The sequence below is a fragment of the Bactrocera latifrons genome, unplaced genomic scaffold (assembly GCF_001853355.1).
Source record: "Bactrocera latifrons isolate USDA-ARS-PBARC rearing strain unplaced genomic scaffold, ASM185335v1 scaffold_3, whole genome shotgun sequence".
In the NCBI taxonomy this organism is placed as follows: domain Eukaryota; kingdom Metazoa; phylum Arthropoda; class Insecta; order Diptera; family Tephritidae; genus Bactrocera; species Bactrocera latifrons.
Window position 1 is genome coordinate 3,116,519 of NW_017536629.1, and position 20,302 is coordinate 3,136,820.

Consider the following 20,302-nt stretch of genomic DNA (forward strand, 5'->3'; position numbering starts at 1 on the left):
ACAACTTATTTAAGTCGACTTATGCTGTTTTAATATATTGTTGCGAATTCCTAAGTTAAGAGTGAGGGCAGGAAATGGCAAACTTTTCGCAAACTTTCGCTCAACATTATATACATATACTCGTATGTATATGGATATATTAATTTCTATAACTTTGATACATACATACATATATACACACACATATATTTAATAAAGCATGAAAATATTAATAAATAAACGTATATGCGTTTAATATGCACCAGAGTATGCGTGTTGCAATTACAAGTACAACGGAGTACACAAAGCACACAAATCATCGAAACATACATCCATATGTACATACATACATATTAATGTGTGCGAAGTAAGTTTGCAAAAGCATCCACCATAAGCGTACTTGGTGGTGGCGGCTTTGCAAATAAGGCAACGGGAAAAGCGGCAAAAATCCCACTATTCAATTTGTAAAGTTTTCATGTAACGGAAAACTTCACAAGTACAAAAGTCGTTGAGAAGCTAACCGAAGCCTACAAACAGACAAACACACAGCACATTTAAGGAAAATTCAGTCACTTTCGTTTATCAAGATAACAAGAAATGAAGCAAGTCATAAATGCAATCACATTTATAAAAAGTAATGAGTATATTTGTGTATTTGTATTTGTGATTAACTCCAACGAGTTGCTTACGAGCATAAGTGGGAGCTTTTGCGGCTATCAACATGTTTATCAACATCAACAGTTTGCGCAACAACATTCCCATGTTGATGGCTATGCCGATGTTGATGTTGATGACGATGTGGTGGATGATAACTACAGCGCTGATGTTCATAATTTATGCATTACCATTTTCGTGTTACCCGGTTGTTGGCGTTAGATGCCTCGCGCTTTTTGGTCACTGCTGGCCGGTCACTTTGTCCACATTGTTTGCTTTGCCGCTGCCGTACTGTACATACATACATATAGACTCAGCTATGTATTGACTTTGTCCATACAGATCGAATGGCATTCCATTGCGTGCAGTGCTACAGGAGCCGCCATCGGGTAGCTGCCAATCACCAAGCAATCGATAATTTCCAAATGCGTTGCACGAAAGTAACCCTAAACCGTAAAGGACTGCGCATATGAGTTAACTGTACAAACTTCTTTTTGTTTTGTTACTCGCTTCCAATTTGTGCTTCAAATGGTGTCCGAATAGTTTTGGTTGGATGACCTCAATGGGCAATAAATTGTTTCTGTATATAATTGCTTTAGGATTTAATAGTAGCAGTATAAATGTGTAAGTTGTTTTTAGTGATAGAGTTGAAATATACATATGTATTTACATATCAATATTCTCGTAGATATATGTGTACCATCTTTATTGTATTAGTTTGCTTGTAATTATAGGTTATGACTCTGTAAAATCGTAGTCACATTTGTGTACTAAATACAACTAGAAATACACTAACAAAATATATACATATAAACTTAGATATCTAAATATATGCAGGGTATGTCAACTTTTATCTCAGTATATAGTATTCCAATAGTATTGAAATCAGTTAGTTTTGTGAGGCACTATATCTTTATGGTCAACTTTCATCGACATCGATTTCCATAAATTGTTTCGTTTTGTATGAATAAAATATCCACGAATGAAGACTTCGATGGCTTAGAATTATAAATTCCATGAAAGAACAAGAAATTTCGACTGCAAGAAAATACTTAATAATCTTCCTAAATACGAAATATTTCTTACCAGAACCTCATTTTGATTGACCAGTTTGTATGGCAGCTATAGTGATCTGATCTAAATAAATTCTCCGGAGATTTCACCACTCTCTTAGACAATAACTAAAGCCAAATTTTGTGAAGTTATCTCGTTAAATTAAAAAGTTTTCCATATAAGCGCTTGATTCCGATCGTTCAGTTTATATGGAAGCTAAACTCTATTGATATTCGATCTGAACAATTTCTCTGGAGATTGCAGTATTACTCTAAAAAATGAACTATGCTGAGTTTCGTACTGACGTCAATTGAAAAGACTTTCATACAATGACTTGATTCTTATCGTTTAGACATTTGGTTTACATAGACATATGTTGCGTATGTATGATATGTTTTAGCATTCATATGTAAGTAAATAAACATATATGTACATATATATTAAAAATGAATAATCTGAATAAAGAAACTTTAATCAATTTTGCAACAGTCGAAAATATGTATTCAAATAACTTGATATTGATACCGAATACATTTAAATATTTTAAATAGTTAAAATGATGAGATTGAAATTAATTAAAATATAAAGTATAAAAAAACTTCTAAGCGCTATTTATTTCGAACTGTTGTCAGTGGCGTAGCCAGGGGGCGGTTGGGGAGGGGGAGAAGGAGTTTGTCGCCCCGGGCACACGTCTTGGGGGCGGCAAAACGATTTTCGCTGATTTTTAATATTCAGAAAAATACCTCAACAAATTTTTTAACAAAATTTATTATAAAAGATATACAGTTGTGCACTCACAATGTAATAATCTGAATAACAATGAAAAATATTATTTTTTACTCGAATTCTCCTCAGTTTTTGAATTTGGCTTATATCTCTCTTAAAAATAGTGATAAAACTTAAAGATGCACTTTTCTTGCTTTGATCGCTGCAAATCGTCATGCATTTTCAGACAATTTGCAGAAATTTGGTTGTGTTTAAGAGAGCTGCTATTTTAATTAAAAATTTTGTTTAATTTTGTGTTTAAACTTTGAATAAAGAAATAAAAGAATATTCTCGAAAAGGCATATGAGAAGACTAATTAAAAATAAAGGAATTCAAGCACTTTAATGCGAAATTTATAATTACATACAGTTTCAAATTTTTTGTGGAATATCTAAAAGTGGAAGGCTTCACCGTATCGGAGTATGCTTACCAAAATACACTAATGATTATTTTAAATGCGACATTTAGTACACATGCCATTTAAATTAAAAACTCTTACTTCACGGTTGTATTTATGTTAAGACGTGAATTAAATATATGAATGGAGACAACTTTAAAAAAGTTGAAACTAATGGCGCTTCTGAAATCTTTAAAGAATGTAGCATAACTTGGTCCATATTATCCTACTAATGAAATAACGCAAAATAATATTGCCGGTAGATATAATTTAAAATTATAAGACATAATCATAAATCATCAAGTGTTCCATCAAAATTATGCCAATGGAGCGGCGAATTCCTTATTCTTGTTAAACGAGCTTGTTCAAATATTTGATAAATTTTTAAATTTGAGCAACTAACTGAAATTAACAATAAAATTTTCAATAAGCATATATATCGATTTTCAAAGCTAATCTCGAAAAATGAACAAATTTATTTTTTCCTTAGGAAGTGTGTTAAAAAATAACGGTAATTTTCATTTTTTGAAATAAATATTTATTCATTTGTCTGCTGTCGCCTACAAAATAAATCTCAATCGATATTATGCACTTATGCCGGCGCTTCTTCCAACCATCGAAACACTTCTCAAGCTTTATTTTTGGGATAGTCTTTAGCTCTTTCCCGCTAATGCCTTGTCTGGCGAATATGGGATATCATTATTTTATTGTTTTTGTCCAATAATGCATTAACAAATTCTTTGATTAATTTCTTTTAAAGGTTTTTTTCAACAATTTTTTCTCATGTAAGAAATTAAATATTTTGTCAGAATTTTTTATTGTTACAAGCATACACTTTTAACAAAGAAATTCTGAATCTGTTGAAAACAAATTTTTAAACTCGGTACTACCGGTGAACACTCGGAAAAAAGGTGCGCCCACGTTGACAGGACAATTCCTTACAAGATAATCTAAAGTGGAAAAATACGTGTTTTAGTTAAAACTTATAGCTTGAATGAAGGGAAAAAACTGAAAATTGGATATTTAGCAGACATTTTTACAAAAAAATTAAAGCTTTAGCGAAAATTTCGCGATTTTTTTTTTCAAATAGTTGTAATCGAAAAAAATCCTTCGTCCAAGTCTTTAAGAATTATATCTAAAGGACCTGTGTAAAATGTCATGAAGATCGGTTGTGTAGTTCTCGAGAAATCTTGCCAACTGACTTCAAAAACAACTAACTTCGAGAAAAACGCGTTTAAAGGCGGCGTACTTAGCTTAGCAAGCCTCGAGCGCACAAGTTCTCAAGGCTGTGTCTTCGAAAATATGACTCCGTTCAATTTAGAAATTTTGACGATAATGTAGAGCTGTTGTAGGATTTAATAAGACAATAAAGATTTTTTTTAATTCGTAAACCTCTTAAAATACGAAGATCGCAAGTTTATAAAAACACATCTAAACTCAGTTTTTTTTTGAACACAAATCGTGAAAATACCCAGGAACACGTTGATTCTAACATATTACAAACAAAAAAACAAAATACATACCGACTCTTGTAGGTCAATGCCCCAATAAGACTGGTCAGCTTTTGTTTCATTGAGGTAGGTCCAAGTACCCCGCTGGCTTTAATTTATCATGGCAAGCATCTGTCGGCAGTCTCCTCACATGTTAACTTTTTACATTTCATTTAGGTATATATGTACATATATGGCTATATATAAGCCCTGCAGTATACAGTAAAAGTTTTTCATGTGCAAAAAACAGCGGATGAGCGCGGCACAGTGTTCAGCGGGTTTGAAAGGTGCAAATTGAACGTCTCAATTACCGGCTAATTAAAAGTTCGATGAATTTAGCATGCGTTTTTGCACAGTTAGCACTTGCAGTCATATGGTGACGGTATACCATACATACATACAAATACACAATACTATGGTAAAAACTAAAAACGCAAACACTGATGACTTTAGCGCGATGTTGTTGCTTTCTTTTTTTAATATTACACTGTTATACTAAGTTATATACATGTATATATAAGTGAGAGTGCTAAGTATATTTTTTATAGTTTTTGTATGCACATCTGTACATATTCACTGTTAGTTAAAGTATAATATACGAGCCGCAGCTATGGCATTATGAGTTTATAAGCTTAATTGCGCACTGCGCCAGCGCATTCAGCCGTCAAACAAGGTGGCAGTGATGACATCGCAGTGCATACGGTTTATAGTATCTGCCAACACATATATGTACATACTATATATCCTCGCATACTCTTACATATGTAATCAATGGCTTTAGTCTCTTATGGCCATTGGGTCCACCCCATTTAGACAACACCCTTAACTACATTGCATTCCCCCAAGAGTTGTTGGTGTTGTTGTTGCATTGTATACACATGTACTAGTGTACATGTAAATATAAACCTGCTGGCACACCCCGCTCACGCCGCGTGATGTTAGAGCGATTAGTCATGTAAATGGGGCAAGGAGCGAAGACATCAAGACCGAACTTAACAGGGAAGAACTTGAATAAAAAATGGAAGAGAGCGAAAATATGAAAATTAATTTTTACAAAAATTTACAGTATAACTGTACTTTGCTTCAAAAAGTACCTGCAACATAATTATAGTGTTTAGAAAGAAACCACAACAACAAAAGGGCTGCTGATGACATATAAAAGTTGGGAAAAGAAAGAAAATCAAAAACAAAACAAAGCCATATGTCTGCTGCGGATCTGAGGGTGACCACTGGCCACTCATTGTTGACATTTTCTAATACTCGTGTGTTCGGTTTTTTCAATAGGGTTCGTGCTGGCTTGCATGTGTATGTGTGTGCGGTTAGTTGAAAAGAGTCAATTCGCTGAGAGATATCAGAAAGACAACTAATTAACAGCGCAACAGTAATATGGAGCTTTTGCTTTTTGCTGACAGCTTTTTTAGTACTTTTTTACAAAGCATTGTTGCGGCAGCACTCTAGCGGTAAATGCGCAGATGTGTGTGAAAAGTTTAATAGGAATGTTAAAGCGCTTCCGGTTTACATTACCGTTAGTTTTAAACTGATTTGATGTTGATATATTATACTGAAGTTTTAAATTTGCAGCCTTTTATTAATTTATTTTTTATTTTTTTAATTTCAGGTAAGCCTTATGATCTTCAAAAAGTGACTCCAATACTTGCACGACAATTATTTTGAGGTAAAAAGAGCTGCATTGTCAATTACATACTAAAAACACATATATGTGTGTATGTTATAATTGAAGTTATTATGGATAATTAATTTTATATTATTTTTTTGACAGCAATGAAAGTGAATAACTTACATAATAGCATTATTAAAAGTTTATTATAAGACTGATACTTAGGTCGCGAATCATCGTCGAATCGAAGAAAAACTGCAAAGCTGAGGATCTTGCAAAGAAAAATACCGGAATGGGAGCAGGTGAGCATGCTCTCTTCTCTTGTTATTCTCTGCTCAGTCTTGGAATAATAGCTAGAATCTACGTAAGTTCAACGAACGATGTGTAGTCACCAGTATTTTCGCGGTCGTAAAACCCTACAGGCTTTAGCTGAAATATTGGAGTAACAGAAGATGTTTTGCGTTCAGACTTAGACTCAGACACATCTCGTTTTGTAAAAGAAATAAGAAAGAAATGCCTATCTAAAGTTAACAAATTTTTACTGACCTCTATTGGTTATCTCTTCATTATTCACATTATGTACAATGTTAATTTGATATTTATCTTAAAGCCTTAAACTATTTATCTCACAAACCATTTAAGCCTAATCAGCTTAACTTGTTAAGAAAAAGTTCCTCTTGATAATATAATGGTTATGTTGAAAACTGCTAATGTGAGATAATTCAATAAATAAAGGAATTAGGAGAGAATATTTTCATGACAATAATGTCTTGTGTCGAAAATAGGTAAAACCTGGTCTATATTACAAATTTCGAAGTTCGTCTAATCTTTTACCGCAAGTACTGTACAAAATGTGAGTCTTCTTAATGAAATCCAGCAAATGTCCTTCTGTGCAGTTACCCGTCTGAAGAACAAAAAAGCGGCGGGTGCCGATGGACTGCCGTCGAGCTATTCAAATACGGCAGCGAAGAGCTGATAGGGAGCATGTATGTATTAGCCTCTTTGTAGAATATGGTCGGATGATCAGTGAGTCTTTAAGGCTAGAAAATTAACAACTGACCAGATAGATCAGATATTGTTGATGAACGGATCGACACACACCACCTCTTCGTCGATTTCAAAGCTGCTTTTGACAGCATGAAAAGGAATTGCCTTTATGCCGCTATGTCTGAATTTTGTATCCTCGCAAAACTAATACGGCTGTGTAACCGACATTGAGCATTACCAAAAGCTCCATCACGATCGGGAAGAACCTCTCCGAGCCGTTCGATACTAGGTTCAGACAAGGGGATTTCCTAGCGACTACGCTGGCTACGTCAAGTCGACCGAATGGATGAAAACACTACAGATCCGAGAGTATTCGACGCAGTAACAACCGCGGGAAGCAGAGGAAGACCTGGTGGAGAAGGACAAGGCTAAACTCGAAATCTTGAATTGGCGTTGTATTGATTTTAATATAAATATATCAGTCTAAGTGATTATGTGCCCTTTAAATTAAGATATATACCAAATATGATTATGATTCTTTCATAATTTTAAAATTTATTTTAATATAAATTTTTGTTTACATCTGAAAATATGCCCCCGACTTTGTTCTTTGAAAATTGTACGATGTTAAAATACTCGACTGCAGCCGAATTTAGTCTTCCTTACCTGTTTTTACTATATTATGTTACAATTTTAAATGCTTAGAGGAAACAGCACGTTATATCTACAGTGAAACTTGGATAAGAATAACAACGTTTGTTCATTATTTACCAGACAAAGACAATCAAAATTTTTACTTTGATTTAGTTTAATGTTTAAATACTATCACACATACCATAATAACATGCTTTTTTTATGTGGCAAAAGCAAAATCCATAAAAAACACATATAATATATTATTCCCAAACTGATTAAGCAATCACAGCTAGATTTCCTTTTCCCCAAAAAAATTCATTTTCATATTTAAACTTTGCTTTATTTAGAGGGGATTTCCCAACCTGTCAATTTCCAATATAACAGTATTATTTTACAATTGCGGATTTATCATTAAATAAAAAAAATTTTAATCTCTCTATCTCCAATATTATTTCTTTATCATTTCATTCCACACAAATTATGACTCTTCTACCCAGACGTCCGCACAATAATCCCACACTTTACTGTGAAAACTTTGCCGACTCGATTTAATGACTTCACCAACAAAAAGTCAACCCCATGCCGTTTCACCGCCAATACGACTAAACTCTTATATATGTACGTACAGCTATAAAATACACCGGTACCACCTGCCGCCATCCCTTCACAAGTATTTCACTATGAGAGCTACGCTATTTCGCCTTTCGACTCTCCTCAGAGYCGCCCGATGCACAAGTTTTCGTTTTGTTATGATTTAGTCACCTAGTCTACCATCAACCACGATGATTTACCGTTGTGGGGGCGTTTAAGGATGCATGTGCACGCATTGAAACTAATGCGGTACACTTGTATATCAATAGATATCCTCAACTATTCGTGGATATGCCATACAATTGTACAATGGTCGGGTGTGTGTTCGATTGCATGAATTCGCCACTAATAACCAACAAAACTGCGCAAGGACATTTCTACTTTACGAGCGCAGTCACTATTATGCCACTACGGCTTGCCTTTATACGAGTAACGGTATGTGATGCGACCTATTTTGTTTGGGGTGGAGTGAGGTGTCTTTAGTCGTTTATGTTTGCCTATTTCTTTTTCCAACAGTCTACGAGCGGCGAAGAACCGCAAGCGAAAAAATCAAAACAAATTTCTAAGAAATTCCATTCCTTTGGCAAATCGAACGAATAGTCGTGTCGGAGCGTTCGCGTTTAACGGTTGATTGTTTGGCTGCCAAAATTACTAAATTACTAGAAGTGAAGACAATATTTGCAAGCCTCTGTTTTTAGTAAAATTTCGTGTGTTTTGCGTAGCTTTTGGCGAAAAGTGAATACAAATTGAAAGGATTTCGCGAAATTTTAAAACTGAACTAAAGGATTCTCTAATATACAAGTGTAGCAGGTGCAGCTGTAATAAGAAATATACAAATAAATAAAAAAAATAATTTTTTCTGAAATCGCGTGCCGCTAAAAATAGGTCTGTTGTAGAAAATAGTTCGTTGCAGACGCAAACTGACCCTTCAGTGGGTTAAAGTGCATTATCCTCGCTGGCGTCGTGTGTTATTGCCCTGCCGTGGACGCATGAAAAATCGATAAACTGCATTTTAAGTCATTCATTGCTAATGTTTTACACCTGCTGCCCATAAATATAGCGTTGGCTTCACTGATTATTATTTAAATTATTATTTATTATGACTCAGTGTTTGCTGCAGTTATTTTAAGGAGGGTGGAAGGCGAAATATTAATAGCTTTTCTAATTGCCTTTAACAATTACAGTAAAGTGCAAAGTTTGTTTTTTCAATAATATTTTATTTCGCCAATATTATTCATTGGCGCGCATTACCACCGAATACCGCAGCATTGGGAATACCAAAGTACGCACAGTGTTTATAATTGTGATTTTTCCTAAGCATTTTTTCTTTATTTGTTATGTGAGTGTGTTTTTTGTAAGCGAGTGAAGAAAAAATATATGCTTCAGATAATATTTTTTTGTTGATATTTTAGGGGTTACTTGGTTTTCATTGGGTAAAAAACAGCATTTTCAACAATTTTATTTCATATAAAAATTATTAGAATTTTTACAAAAATATACTATTAACAAAGAAATTCTGAAACTTTTGAAAAAAAAAAGTATTTACACTCGGCCATTTGCAATGGCATTTCCGGCGATCCCTCGGAAAAGAGATGCGCTTGCGTTGGAATCTTCTTACAGCATCATCTAAAGTGAAAAATATGTGTTTTAGTTAAAACCTCAACTTAAAACTTGGACGAAGGACGAAGACTGAAAATTTAATTTTTGGCAGACAGTGTGAAAAAAAAATTAAAATTTCAGTAAAAGTTTCGCGACATTTTTTTAAATAGTTGTAGTTGAAATCCTTAGTTCAAGTCTTTAAGAATTGTATCTCAAAGACCTGTGTAAAATTTCATGAAGATCGGTCTGGAGAAATCCAGAAACAGTTCGAGAAAAACGCGTTTAAAGACGGCGCACTCAGCCTCGAGCGCACAAGTCAGCTAGAACAGAGTTGGAAAGTTGAATTCATTGCAAATTAGTATGTGATTATGCCAATTTAGTATACAAATTATATATAAAAATATTGTTGTTCGGAAGATCCCTGGCTGAACTTGAAAATGGTTTTATATCAACAAGTTGTCTTTAGACACTCGCTTCCAAGAGGAAGCTGCTGTTATGCTAAAAATATTTGCAATTATAAGATCCATGAGAATGGAGATGTTTTTTTGGATTCCTTGTTGTTGTTGTAGCGGCTAACTACTCCTCGTTAGGGTGGCAAAGTTCAGAGCAGTTCTCATAGACGTCATCCAATGGTAGTCCAGTTCCTGGGAATGAGAAATTAACTGAACCTTGCTATCCTAACATGCTGTTTCGACGGGGTGGGACCATAGAGAGAGGGCTGTGAGCTTTGTATGGTTAGCTGGGCATGCAAAGAGGTGGTTTAAGTTATTCGAGGACTCGTTGCATGTTGAACATATATTTTTATGTTCGGGTCGATTCTGATCAAGTAGGAGCTTAACCAGTTATAGTATCGAACGAAGCTTCTTTTTGATTCCTTCTCCCAATTCGATAGCATTGATTTCAAAAATTCTTCGACTATAAAAATATAATTTTCGTTTATTACAATAGGTTGAGCTGAAACTAAGTAATCTAAAAGTTAAGATAAAGTTTTACTACTCTTCACACTATCGGGTATATTTTGTTGTTCATTCTCGACTCTAAGAACAAACTAGAAGTTTATGCAAGTTGTGTGTTTATGTCAAAGGGATAAAGGGCATAAAAAAGTTCTAGCTGTCGAAGGTTCTAAAAGTTTATGCTCATTACTTAGGGATGAAAGACTTAAAAAAGCAGTCTGAAATGCGCTCAGGTGTCGGTCATCGCTTGTGGTGGAAGTTGGTCGAAAACCTAAGACCTTGAGAGTGGTAGAAATTCTCAACCAAACTTCTGTCAATATGTTTTAATATTTTTTCTAATCGCCGGAGACTTACAACTGTTTCTTGGGGTCAAGTTCACTTCTTTCGAACCGTTTCGTAAAATGTTTAGTGTTAAAAGTATTTACTAATTTTTTCATTTTATATCAAAACTCAATTATTGAAGGTCGCACCCAACGTGGTAGTTTAAAAATTACATCTTCTTGTATATATGTATGTATTGTAAAATTGTCAGCTTCCATTGTCAGATATAACCATGTAATAAACAAAACATAAATTTTGTTTCAATATGTCTTCGCCTGGAAACTTATGAAAAATGATGTTACTTTTTTTCACTTTGAGCAATCGCTCAAGAAAGTTTGAAAAGTAAATGTTTTAAAAACAAAAACGTGTTTGAAGATAAACCGATTGAGCTGGTTGAACTAAGCGGCTACACTTTAGAAGGCTACCACACAGAAACTAAAAGTAAAGTTTTAGTATGTCAAAAAATCGATTTTTGTAGTATTAATAATATTGTTGTATAGAATTTGTTATAGAACTTTTCCATATTCACCTACACAACGCCACTGTGCGACAGCAGCGCTGCGCCGCGCTGCCGATAACAATCAAAAGTCGATTGCCGCAACAATGGCGTCGAAAACTTTACCGCAAACTGAAATTATTCGTGCAATTCGTACCCGTCAGCCATTTGCGGTTGTAGTATTAGATATCCCTATAAAATGCACAGACACACAATCATATACAAAATGTGTTTACAAATAGAAGCCTGTTGTTGTTGGTGTGTGTGTAATTGAAAGGGTATTTATGGCGCGCGTCTAACTCAGCTTTAGCCGCGAATCATTCGGCTGTGAATGCGCATTCTTGTTCAATCGTCTCAAATAGAAAATCGCATGCAAATTAGCAATAGCAAAGTTTTTTCAAGTTTCAATAGTTCCAACTTTCAACTTTATTGTCAACATGAAATGCAGCCAAGCTACTCCTAACTCCTAACTCGTAACTCTCTCTTGCTGGTGAACATCCAGCCACATGTGTGGGTCGTAAAAGCCGTAAAAAAAATAAATGTTTTGCATACAAGTTTGTAGGTCAAAAGGCAAATGGTAAAACAATGCGGAAAGTGTTATCCAACGCATTAGAATATGCAAAGTAGCGAATGACTTGACTGCGCGCCTGCTCAATGAGCATTAATAGTCAGTAATGATGACGGCGCTTCGTTGCTGTGTAATTGATATTAGTGGGCCTTAAGTCATATTGAGCGCAAGGGTAGAGAAGTACCGTGAATTTATAAATACAACGAGGGTTTTATATGCTTATCCTTCATAATGCATAACTTGTTGGTGTATTGAAGTTTGAGAGTGTCGTAGAGAAGCGGAAGTGAAATCATTCATTAACTGACCTGGTTCCAATTATAAACATAAACTTTTATAGCAAAATAATAGTAATATTAGAGCAGAAAATATTTTTTAATTTTTAATTTTTGAATTACAAAAATGTGTACGTCGATTTGGGCACAATAAAGCTCTAATTCAGTTCATTGTTAAATGCATAGATCGCTATCTTTTTTATCCGTATAATTAAAATATATTTAATAAATAATTCTATAATTATTCGAAAATTTACACATCATTAATAAATAATTTTGAACCGTGATTAAATAGATAAGAAGTGAATTTCAAGAGTAATTATAATTTAAAAAAATATAAAGTAAAGATAAGGCAAAACTCTACTTCATTTCAATTTTAACAATTATGGGGGACGCAGAGGCGGTAAGTTGTGAAACTTTATTTACCTTACTCAATAATGTATACGGGAACATATATATGTATGTGTATTTAACCAAGCGCATGCTTGTTTTCCAATTTTTTCATAGGAAATATTGGAAAAATTCTTATGGTGTAAACAAGTAATAAGGAAATTAGTTTAATATTTTATTTTTACTCATATTCATAATTTGATGCGGTCTGCCAAATAAAATTAAAAAAAAACATTTTCTAGTATGTAAATCCAAATTTTTATTAAGGGCTAAAAATAGGCTTCATGCCAGTTCCTTATCGTCTTATCCCAATTTTCCATATGCTTGTTATACTAATAAGCTCCGACATAGATGGCTTAAGTAAATGACTTCGTTTTGCCTGAAGCGGATTTTCCAGTTTCGAAAATAGAAATAAGTCACAAAGATCCACATCTGCGTATAGCGTCACTGAGCAATTACTCTCCTTTCGCATTCGGCTGAGTCAGTCACAGTCATAACAGACAATGACGTTGCATTATCGTAGAGAATTATCCATAAATTTTATAATCACAAACCCTGTAATTTTCGACGGATTCCTTCTCGTAGGCCCCTCAGAAAGACCAAGTAGCATTCTTCATTGACTGTTTGACCCTGTAACCGAACTTGACGAGTTTTTTCGGATTTGACTAATATTTGAAAAATGTTAACACTTTTGTCGTCATATTTATAACTTATGTACGAACCTTGGTATCAGAAATACATAAGAATTTAAAGCACAGTTTTTTTTAACGTTTTCGATTCAAACGTCATTGACTGAGGTGGATTTTTGTAAAAAGTAAAAATAAGAGTAGAATCAATTTGATTGATCCGATGATTGCACCGGCCCACAAACCGTTGTTTTTCTGGATGAAATGGCGGCTCTTGAATCTCCTCACGAAGAGCATTCGTCCCAAATGCGGCAATTTTTCTTGTTTACATAACAATTGAACTAGAAATGAATCTCATCGCTGAACAAACTTTGTCTCGAAAGCATCGACTAGCCCATGGAGTGAAGCGATGTCGCTCGGAAAGGTCGAACGGCTTCAGTTCTTGAACAAGCTGCATGTTGTATGCTTTCAATTTAAGATCTGGACGTAAAATGCGCCAAGTCTTTCCATATGTTGGGCCGAGTTGCTGCGCACAACGACGAATCGACTCTCCTTGGCCTTTGAGACATGACTGCATTATTTTCTTCACTGCGACTGAACGTGATCTATTCGGTCGAATATTATCAATTGCTCAGTGGATCGATTATATTGACCATAACTTGAGCGAAGCGCGCAAAACATAATTTTTACAAAACGTGAATTTTCGTAAGTCTTTCTAAGATTAAATGCCAAACAATACTGAACAAAAATAACGTGACAGCCTGACACCACTCCAGCGTGATCTGCCAAAGAAGTCAACTATAGGTTCTGACCGATTTGGACAATTTATTATCATACGTAGGCATACAATAAGGCATTATTTATGCTAAGTTTTATCACGTAAGGTCGATTGTTTCTTGATTTGTACACTAGAAAGGGAAGAGTCTGATGGAACTTTAAATTTTGTCCGATTTCGCTCATTATCGCACTGTGATATAAGAACGTCACGTAGCAAATTTGATTGAAATCGGTCGAGCGGATCCTGAAATATGAATTTACTTAAATGTCCATCGCCCTCATTTGCTAAGAAACATGTGCACCAAGTCCCATCATAATATATTAATGTTTACTCTAGTTACATGCACGGCTAGATGGAAGGACGCACAGAGGGACAGTCACCCGGATTTCAACTTGTGACGTCACCCTGATTAGTTATACAAGATATATAAAACCCTATATCTATCTCGATTAGTTGTAAAACGTACAACTGTTAGGTGAACAAAACTATTATACTCTGTAGAAACTGGTTGCAAGAATATAAAAATTTCGGTAGTTAGAGCTGCGTTTAGATACAGTTTTTCTGTTTTAAAATAGACCTCAACTGACGTAGTAATTCAAAGCTTAATTCAGAAAATTTTTCATTTCATGATAGGAACACTCACTATGTTCAATTCGGTCCTCTTAAGAGGATCCCCTTCAACTTCATTTTACAGTCATTTAAAATCATTATAAGTTTTAAGTTTTTTCTTTTTTTTTAATTTTTTAATGTTTCCATTTTTTATAGTCTTATGTGCAAAACTAAAATCAAAAATTTTTAATCATTGAAATTTCTATATTCGCAACTCCCTGACGAATTATTCAATAGCTGTGCAATTTACATACGTGTCTGTTGAAGGTTTACTCTAGCCACAAAATATATGCGCTCAATTTTAGTGTCTCCCGCTTAAATATACGGCCGGCTTGATAAGATCAGAAGATAGCAATCATAATTGTAATCGATTCGCAATTACATCTAATAATGAGTTTTCACGCCTTTGTGTATATTATATAATCGGCCTACCTAACCAGAACTCTTCTTTACTATTGAAGAAGGAACAACACAAAGCAATAGTTCTTTGCATATGCAACATTCTGAGGTTGTAAGTGCCGTCATACACAAAGGTGACACTCTGTCGAAGCCTGTACCGCCTGTATCGAAGCTTTTCACCGGTTCGCCTATTCCTCAGAGCTTTTAACCCTTTTTGGTCGCTTGATTTGTACACAGATGTGTCAGCGCCATGCAAATTTTGTACGGAAGAATTTGTTATTCAAATGAGGCAGTAAAATTGTACGAAAATAAAAATTGTACTTTCGATATTCATTGTAATAATGACCTTGTTGCAGCCGACGTTGATTTATGGTGGCATAGGGTTAAGAAATACAATAGTCAATGTTGTCACAAAATCATTTCGCAGGACGCGCTCAGTTGTAATGCAAATATATTCAAATTTTTTATTGAGCAATACATTTGAAATGCAACAAATAACAATATTTTGGTATACATTTCTGTGTGTATATATATGTGTGTGTGTTGTTAGGTTGGAATATAAAAGTCAACATTTGTTGAATCAATAAGCGATTTGTAGTCATTCGTTCAGCTCTGATTACAAGCGCAATTCATTATTCAGGTCAAATCTCCTACTCTTCACCAAAATGTCGCTGGAAGAAACACGAAATACGATACCATTAAAATATAAACAAATTCGGTTAAATCGTGCGACAAATGCCAGTAGACAGCCAAGCAAGATTTACATATTTATAACAAGCTCAACATTCCCTACATATGTATGTATCTACCTAGAGCTATGAAGAGTGGTGATACTATGTAGACTGGCATGCCGAAACAACGGAACTGTTACGCGCTATCGTAGCTTAGAAACATAATGCTGTCATTTACTGATAATTTATTATTCCTTTTGTCCTTCGCACATGCAAACATACGTTCCCAAGCATTTATTTACACACATAGGTATATTTAACCCGTAAAACTAACCAAACCACATTGAAACTATCTAGATGCGACCACCCATAAGTGGACCACGGCCACCGTTCCCCGGCGGCGGCATGCCGCCACGTCCGATGGCTGCGCCTCCACGCGCTCCTATGAATATGACCGGAGCACCCAGTGGTCCGCTGCCCAGAGCAATGCCACCACCATTGCGTAATACAGACAGTAGAGGAAATCTGTTGATGGGACCCGGGCCGGGTGGCCAACGTCTACCACCACCGCCATTACAAAATATACAAATGCGGCCGCCCAGCGGTAATGGCGGACCAATGAGTCCACCTGGACAAGGTCAACCACGACCGCCCGGTGCGTATCCATGGTCCGGTGGAGCACCAGGACATCAAGTGCCTGCGGGTCGTCCACCAAATCCCTACCTTGGGAATCCACCCGCGCGTCCGCCATTCGCACGTCCACCTGGCACACAGCAGCCACCGCCACGTCCGCCTTACCAACAACACACACAACCGCTGTCACAGCCGTCAGTGCATCAACCGCCACAGCAGCCATATCAGCAATTACCCACACAACAGCAGCCACCACCACGTCCGCCCTCGGCCGGTTCAAACAATAATGAAGATGACGATGATGTGGTCATGGGTCAGGCGATAACACCACGTAAAACGCCGAATCGGAACGAAGATCCAATGGGTCCAGCACTGTTGGCAGATAGAATGGACACGATCAAAGATACCTACGGCATGGGCGAGACACTTGCATCTATAGCCGAGGTGAATGCGAATGGTGTAAAAAAATTGTCGAGCATACACGAAATGCTCAGAAACGGCGCGGAGAACGAAAAGCAACAAAGAAACGGTGTCCACAGTAAGAACTTGAAATATTCCTAAGGCGGTAGTTAAAATTAATTTCATAAATTACTCATTCATCACTTACTCTTCTAGATGTTGTTGTGCAAGTATTGAGACATCTTGTTATTTGCATTTATTTTCTTCTCACACTCTTTCAATTAAATACTAATAAATACATTTCATTGCAGAGGGGGACAATGACAGCGGTGTTGATGAGTCTACTCAAGAGAAGGTGAGTGCGTTTACGAGCATAAACGCGGCTCCGTTATTTTATATTTTGATGTACATGTGTGTATTTATGTATCCGGGATGTTTCGAAACACCAAATACATTTTTGGCGAATTTCAGACAAATTGACCAAACAGTAATTAAACGATTATTATATATAAGCAGTTCAGGTCCAACCCAGTAAGCAAAAATATTCATGTAAAGCTAGCTTAGCTGTAAACCTTATAGTCTAGACTTGGCACCAAGTGCGTACTACCCGTTTCTGTCTATGAGAAATGCAGCAGAAGCTTGTGAAAATCGACTCCCCAAATTTTTTTTCAATAGGATCCTCGCTATGAAATACCTTCAAAATGCCAAAGATTTGTCTAACAAAATGGTGCGGATTTGTCCTAAATCGGATCATTCAGACTGTGCCTTTCCCTGAGCAAATTCACCACTATTTATATTTCATTACTTCTAACACAGATTGCTGCACCACATAACCCTCTCTTGTTAGTTACTTCGCTTCTAACACACCTGCCAAGGCTTTTTAGATGGGGAGAAGCCGTTGGAGGACGGATGAGAGATGTAAGTAAAGGGGAACAGTAGGTTATAGAGTTTTCTGTCGTGACCTTTACATCAACTCCAGTTTCATATTATCAGACCACTATGGCATATTTCTACGTTCTGGCGTTAGATCATTGGACCTTCAGTGAGCTCAGCAAACGCTGGTTAACAACCACAAATTTTGCGAAATAGTGCGCCGTATGAGGTAATCCGAACTGCTGGCTCTTAGCAAAGCCAATCTCGCCACAAGTATAAATATTCTCTCTGGACACTGTGTAGTAGGCTTAAACGCGGTGCGGCTCAGTAGTCTGTCAAACGCTCTTTACTGAATGGAGGAAGTTGAGGTAGAATTATCTTGTCACTTCCTCCTCTATTGCTCAGCTTTAGGAGCTCTAGACTAAAATTGCAATAACTCGGTTGAACCACCTTCTTCGAACATAACGAAGTTGTAGAGATCGATATTAACCGTCTTAATATGTGTACTGTAAGTACAAAAAGATTCGTTCGTCGATTGGTGACTATCTGATGTCTATATTTTAGGAGTTTTTGGGTAACAGAAAGGACGAGCTTCTATCTAAGTGAGATTCAACCACTTTGGATCAACCCCACGACCTACCCTAACCGAACATAACATTGTCAATAGAATATTCTAGACCTTATTAATCTCTCAGCTCAGCTTTGCGTATATGGTTTCAGTAATATCTTACAATTTTAATTTAAGAATTTTCACTTTTGTACATTTATAATGCAGTGCTGCATTAAAAGCCATAAAAACTTCGCACATTTTGAATGTTCACTTTCCTCCCTGAGCTTTTTAAAGTTTTATGTTAAATGTTTATTTTAGAGGCTATGGTGGCATATTTTTATATAAAAAGTACTCTCGGCTAAATTTTTCAACTGGGAAGATAAGCTCTTCACTTTTACTTCCAACTATTGCGTTTAAGTTTAGTAGACTAATAAACTAGAATCACTTTAAATTTTCCGGTGTTATTTTAAAACAATATAGGTGATACTTCTCAGTGAGAGGAAAGGTTGAGTAGTCGAAAATAGTATTTCTGTATTTTATCAATAGATAGTTCTATATCTAGTCGTATATCTCCATTGCTACCAATCGCATTGTGTCATACCGTATATACTGTTGGAAAGGTGAGATTTTAAGCTTCGTTTAACTAAAAAAACTTGAATTCGGGGAAGTTGAAAAAAGTTATAGCTGTTAAAAAATGAGTTGAAATAATAAAGAAATTCGCTATATTTTTAATTTTGTATAAAAGGGGAGAAGGCAGCAATGAAATTTGTGAAGTTTACGGAGACGATGCTTCATGATCAGTTCGTGTAGCACAAGAATGGTACGCTCATCTCCGTTCTGGAAATTTCGATGTGAAAGATGCATCTTCCTTTAGTCGACCTATCGTTGAAAAAGTCGATGAAACCATGGAAAAGATAAGATAAGGAACTTAATATTCAGCATCAAACGGGTTTGAACCGTTGGCCGTTGACCGGGTTGAAAGGCTGGCTACAAAAAGAAGCTCGCTGTTTGGGTACAACATGAGTTGTCTATGAAAACTTTAATGGACCGCGTTAACATCTGCGATTCTTTGCTGAAATGAAATGAAATCGAACCATTTCTGAAGCGAATGGTATCAGGAGATGAAATGGTGGATTAAAGACGACAATAATGTGCGAAAAAAATGATCCAAGTGTGGTGAAGCTCAACAAATGGTCGCAAAGCCAGAATTGTCGTCTCGAAAGGTTATGCTGAGTGTTTGGTGGGATTGGAAAGAAATCATCCACTATGAGCTGCTGCAGCCTGGTCGAACTATTGATTCCAAATTTTACTGTGAACAACTGATAAGATTGAAGCAAGCAATCGAAAAAAATGGCCAGAATTGATCAACAAAAGGAGCTTCGTCTTTCATCAGGACAACGGTAGACTTCACACATCTTTGATAACTCGCCTGAAACTGGGAGCGCTTGGATGGGAATTTTTGATGCATTCACCATATAGCCGTGACATTTCACCATCGTACTACCATTTGTTTCGGTCAATGCAGAACTCCTTTAATGGAATAAAGTTGGTTTCAAGAGAAAATTACTTGTCGCAGTTTTTTGCCGAGAAATCAGAAAAGTTTAACACTGATGGAATATGATAAGACTTTTTCGACTACCCAATATATCGAGCTTATTCCCAGAATCCCCTTATCTTTTTGAACCAGTTTTCTAACATTAACCAAGCTTTAAAAAATGTTGAAGATCGTAAAGTTCAGTCGCCTTCAAACTTTAAGTTTCCTGATAATTGCGTACTGGGTAACTTCACTAAGGAAACGCAAACGATTTTCAATTAATTTCTTTGCCTTTTTAAACACAACCTTAAAAGGTAAGCGGAATAATCATGAAAATGTGACATATATGTACATATATATAGTTGAGACAACGAAATGAAAGAAAAGCAATTGAGATCCCCATCTACAAACACACGCAGCATATCATACTATCGGCCCACACATACACGCATCCGTCCTAA

At 35.9% G+C, this 20,302-nt stretch overlaps 1 protein-coding gene across 9 annotated transcripts in view; it reads left to right on the forward strand.

Annotated features, from left to right (window-relative positions):
* The window catches only part of LOC108970438 (microtubule-associated protein tau), a 56,513-nt gene that overhangs the window by 19,509 nt on the left and 16,702 nt on the right, over positions 1-20,302 (forward strand). For all 9 annotated transcript variants that reach the window (XR_001993481.1, XM_018935804.1, XM_018935807.1 and 6 more), the window contains one exon: positions 17,196-17,239. Coding sequence is in view for 8 of the 9 variants with exons in the window: in XM_018935804.1 (XP_018791349.1) it covers positions 17,196-17,239 (44 nt within the window). In the remaining variant the exon portion in view is untranslated. The remainder of the gene's footprint in view (positions 1-17,195; positions 17,240-20,302) is intronic.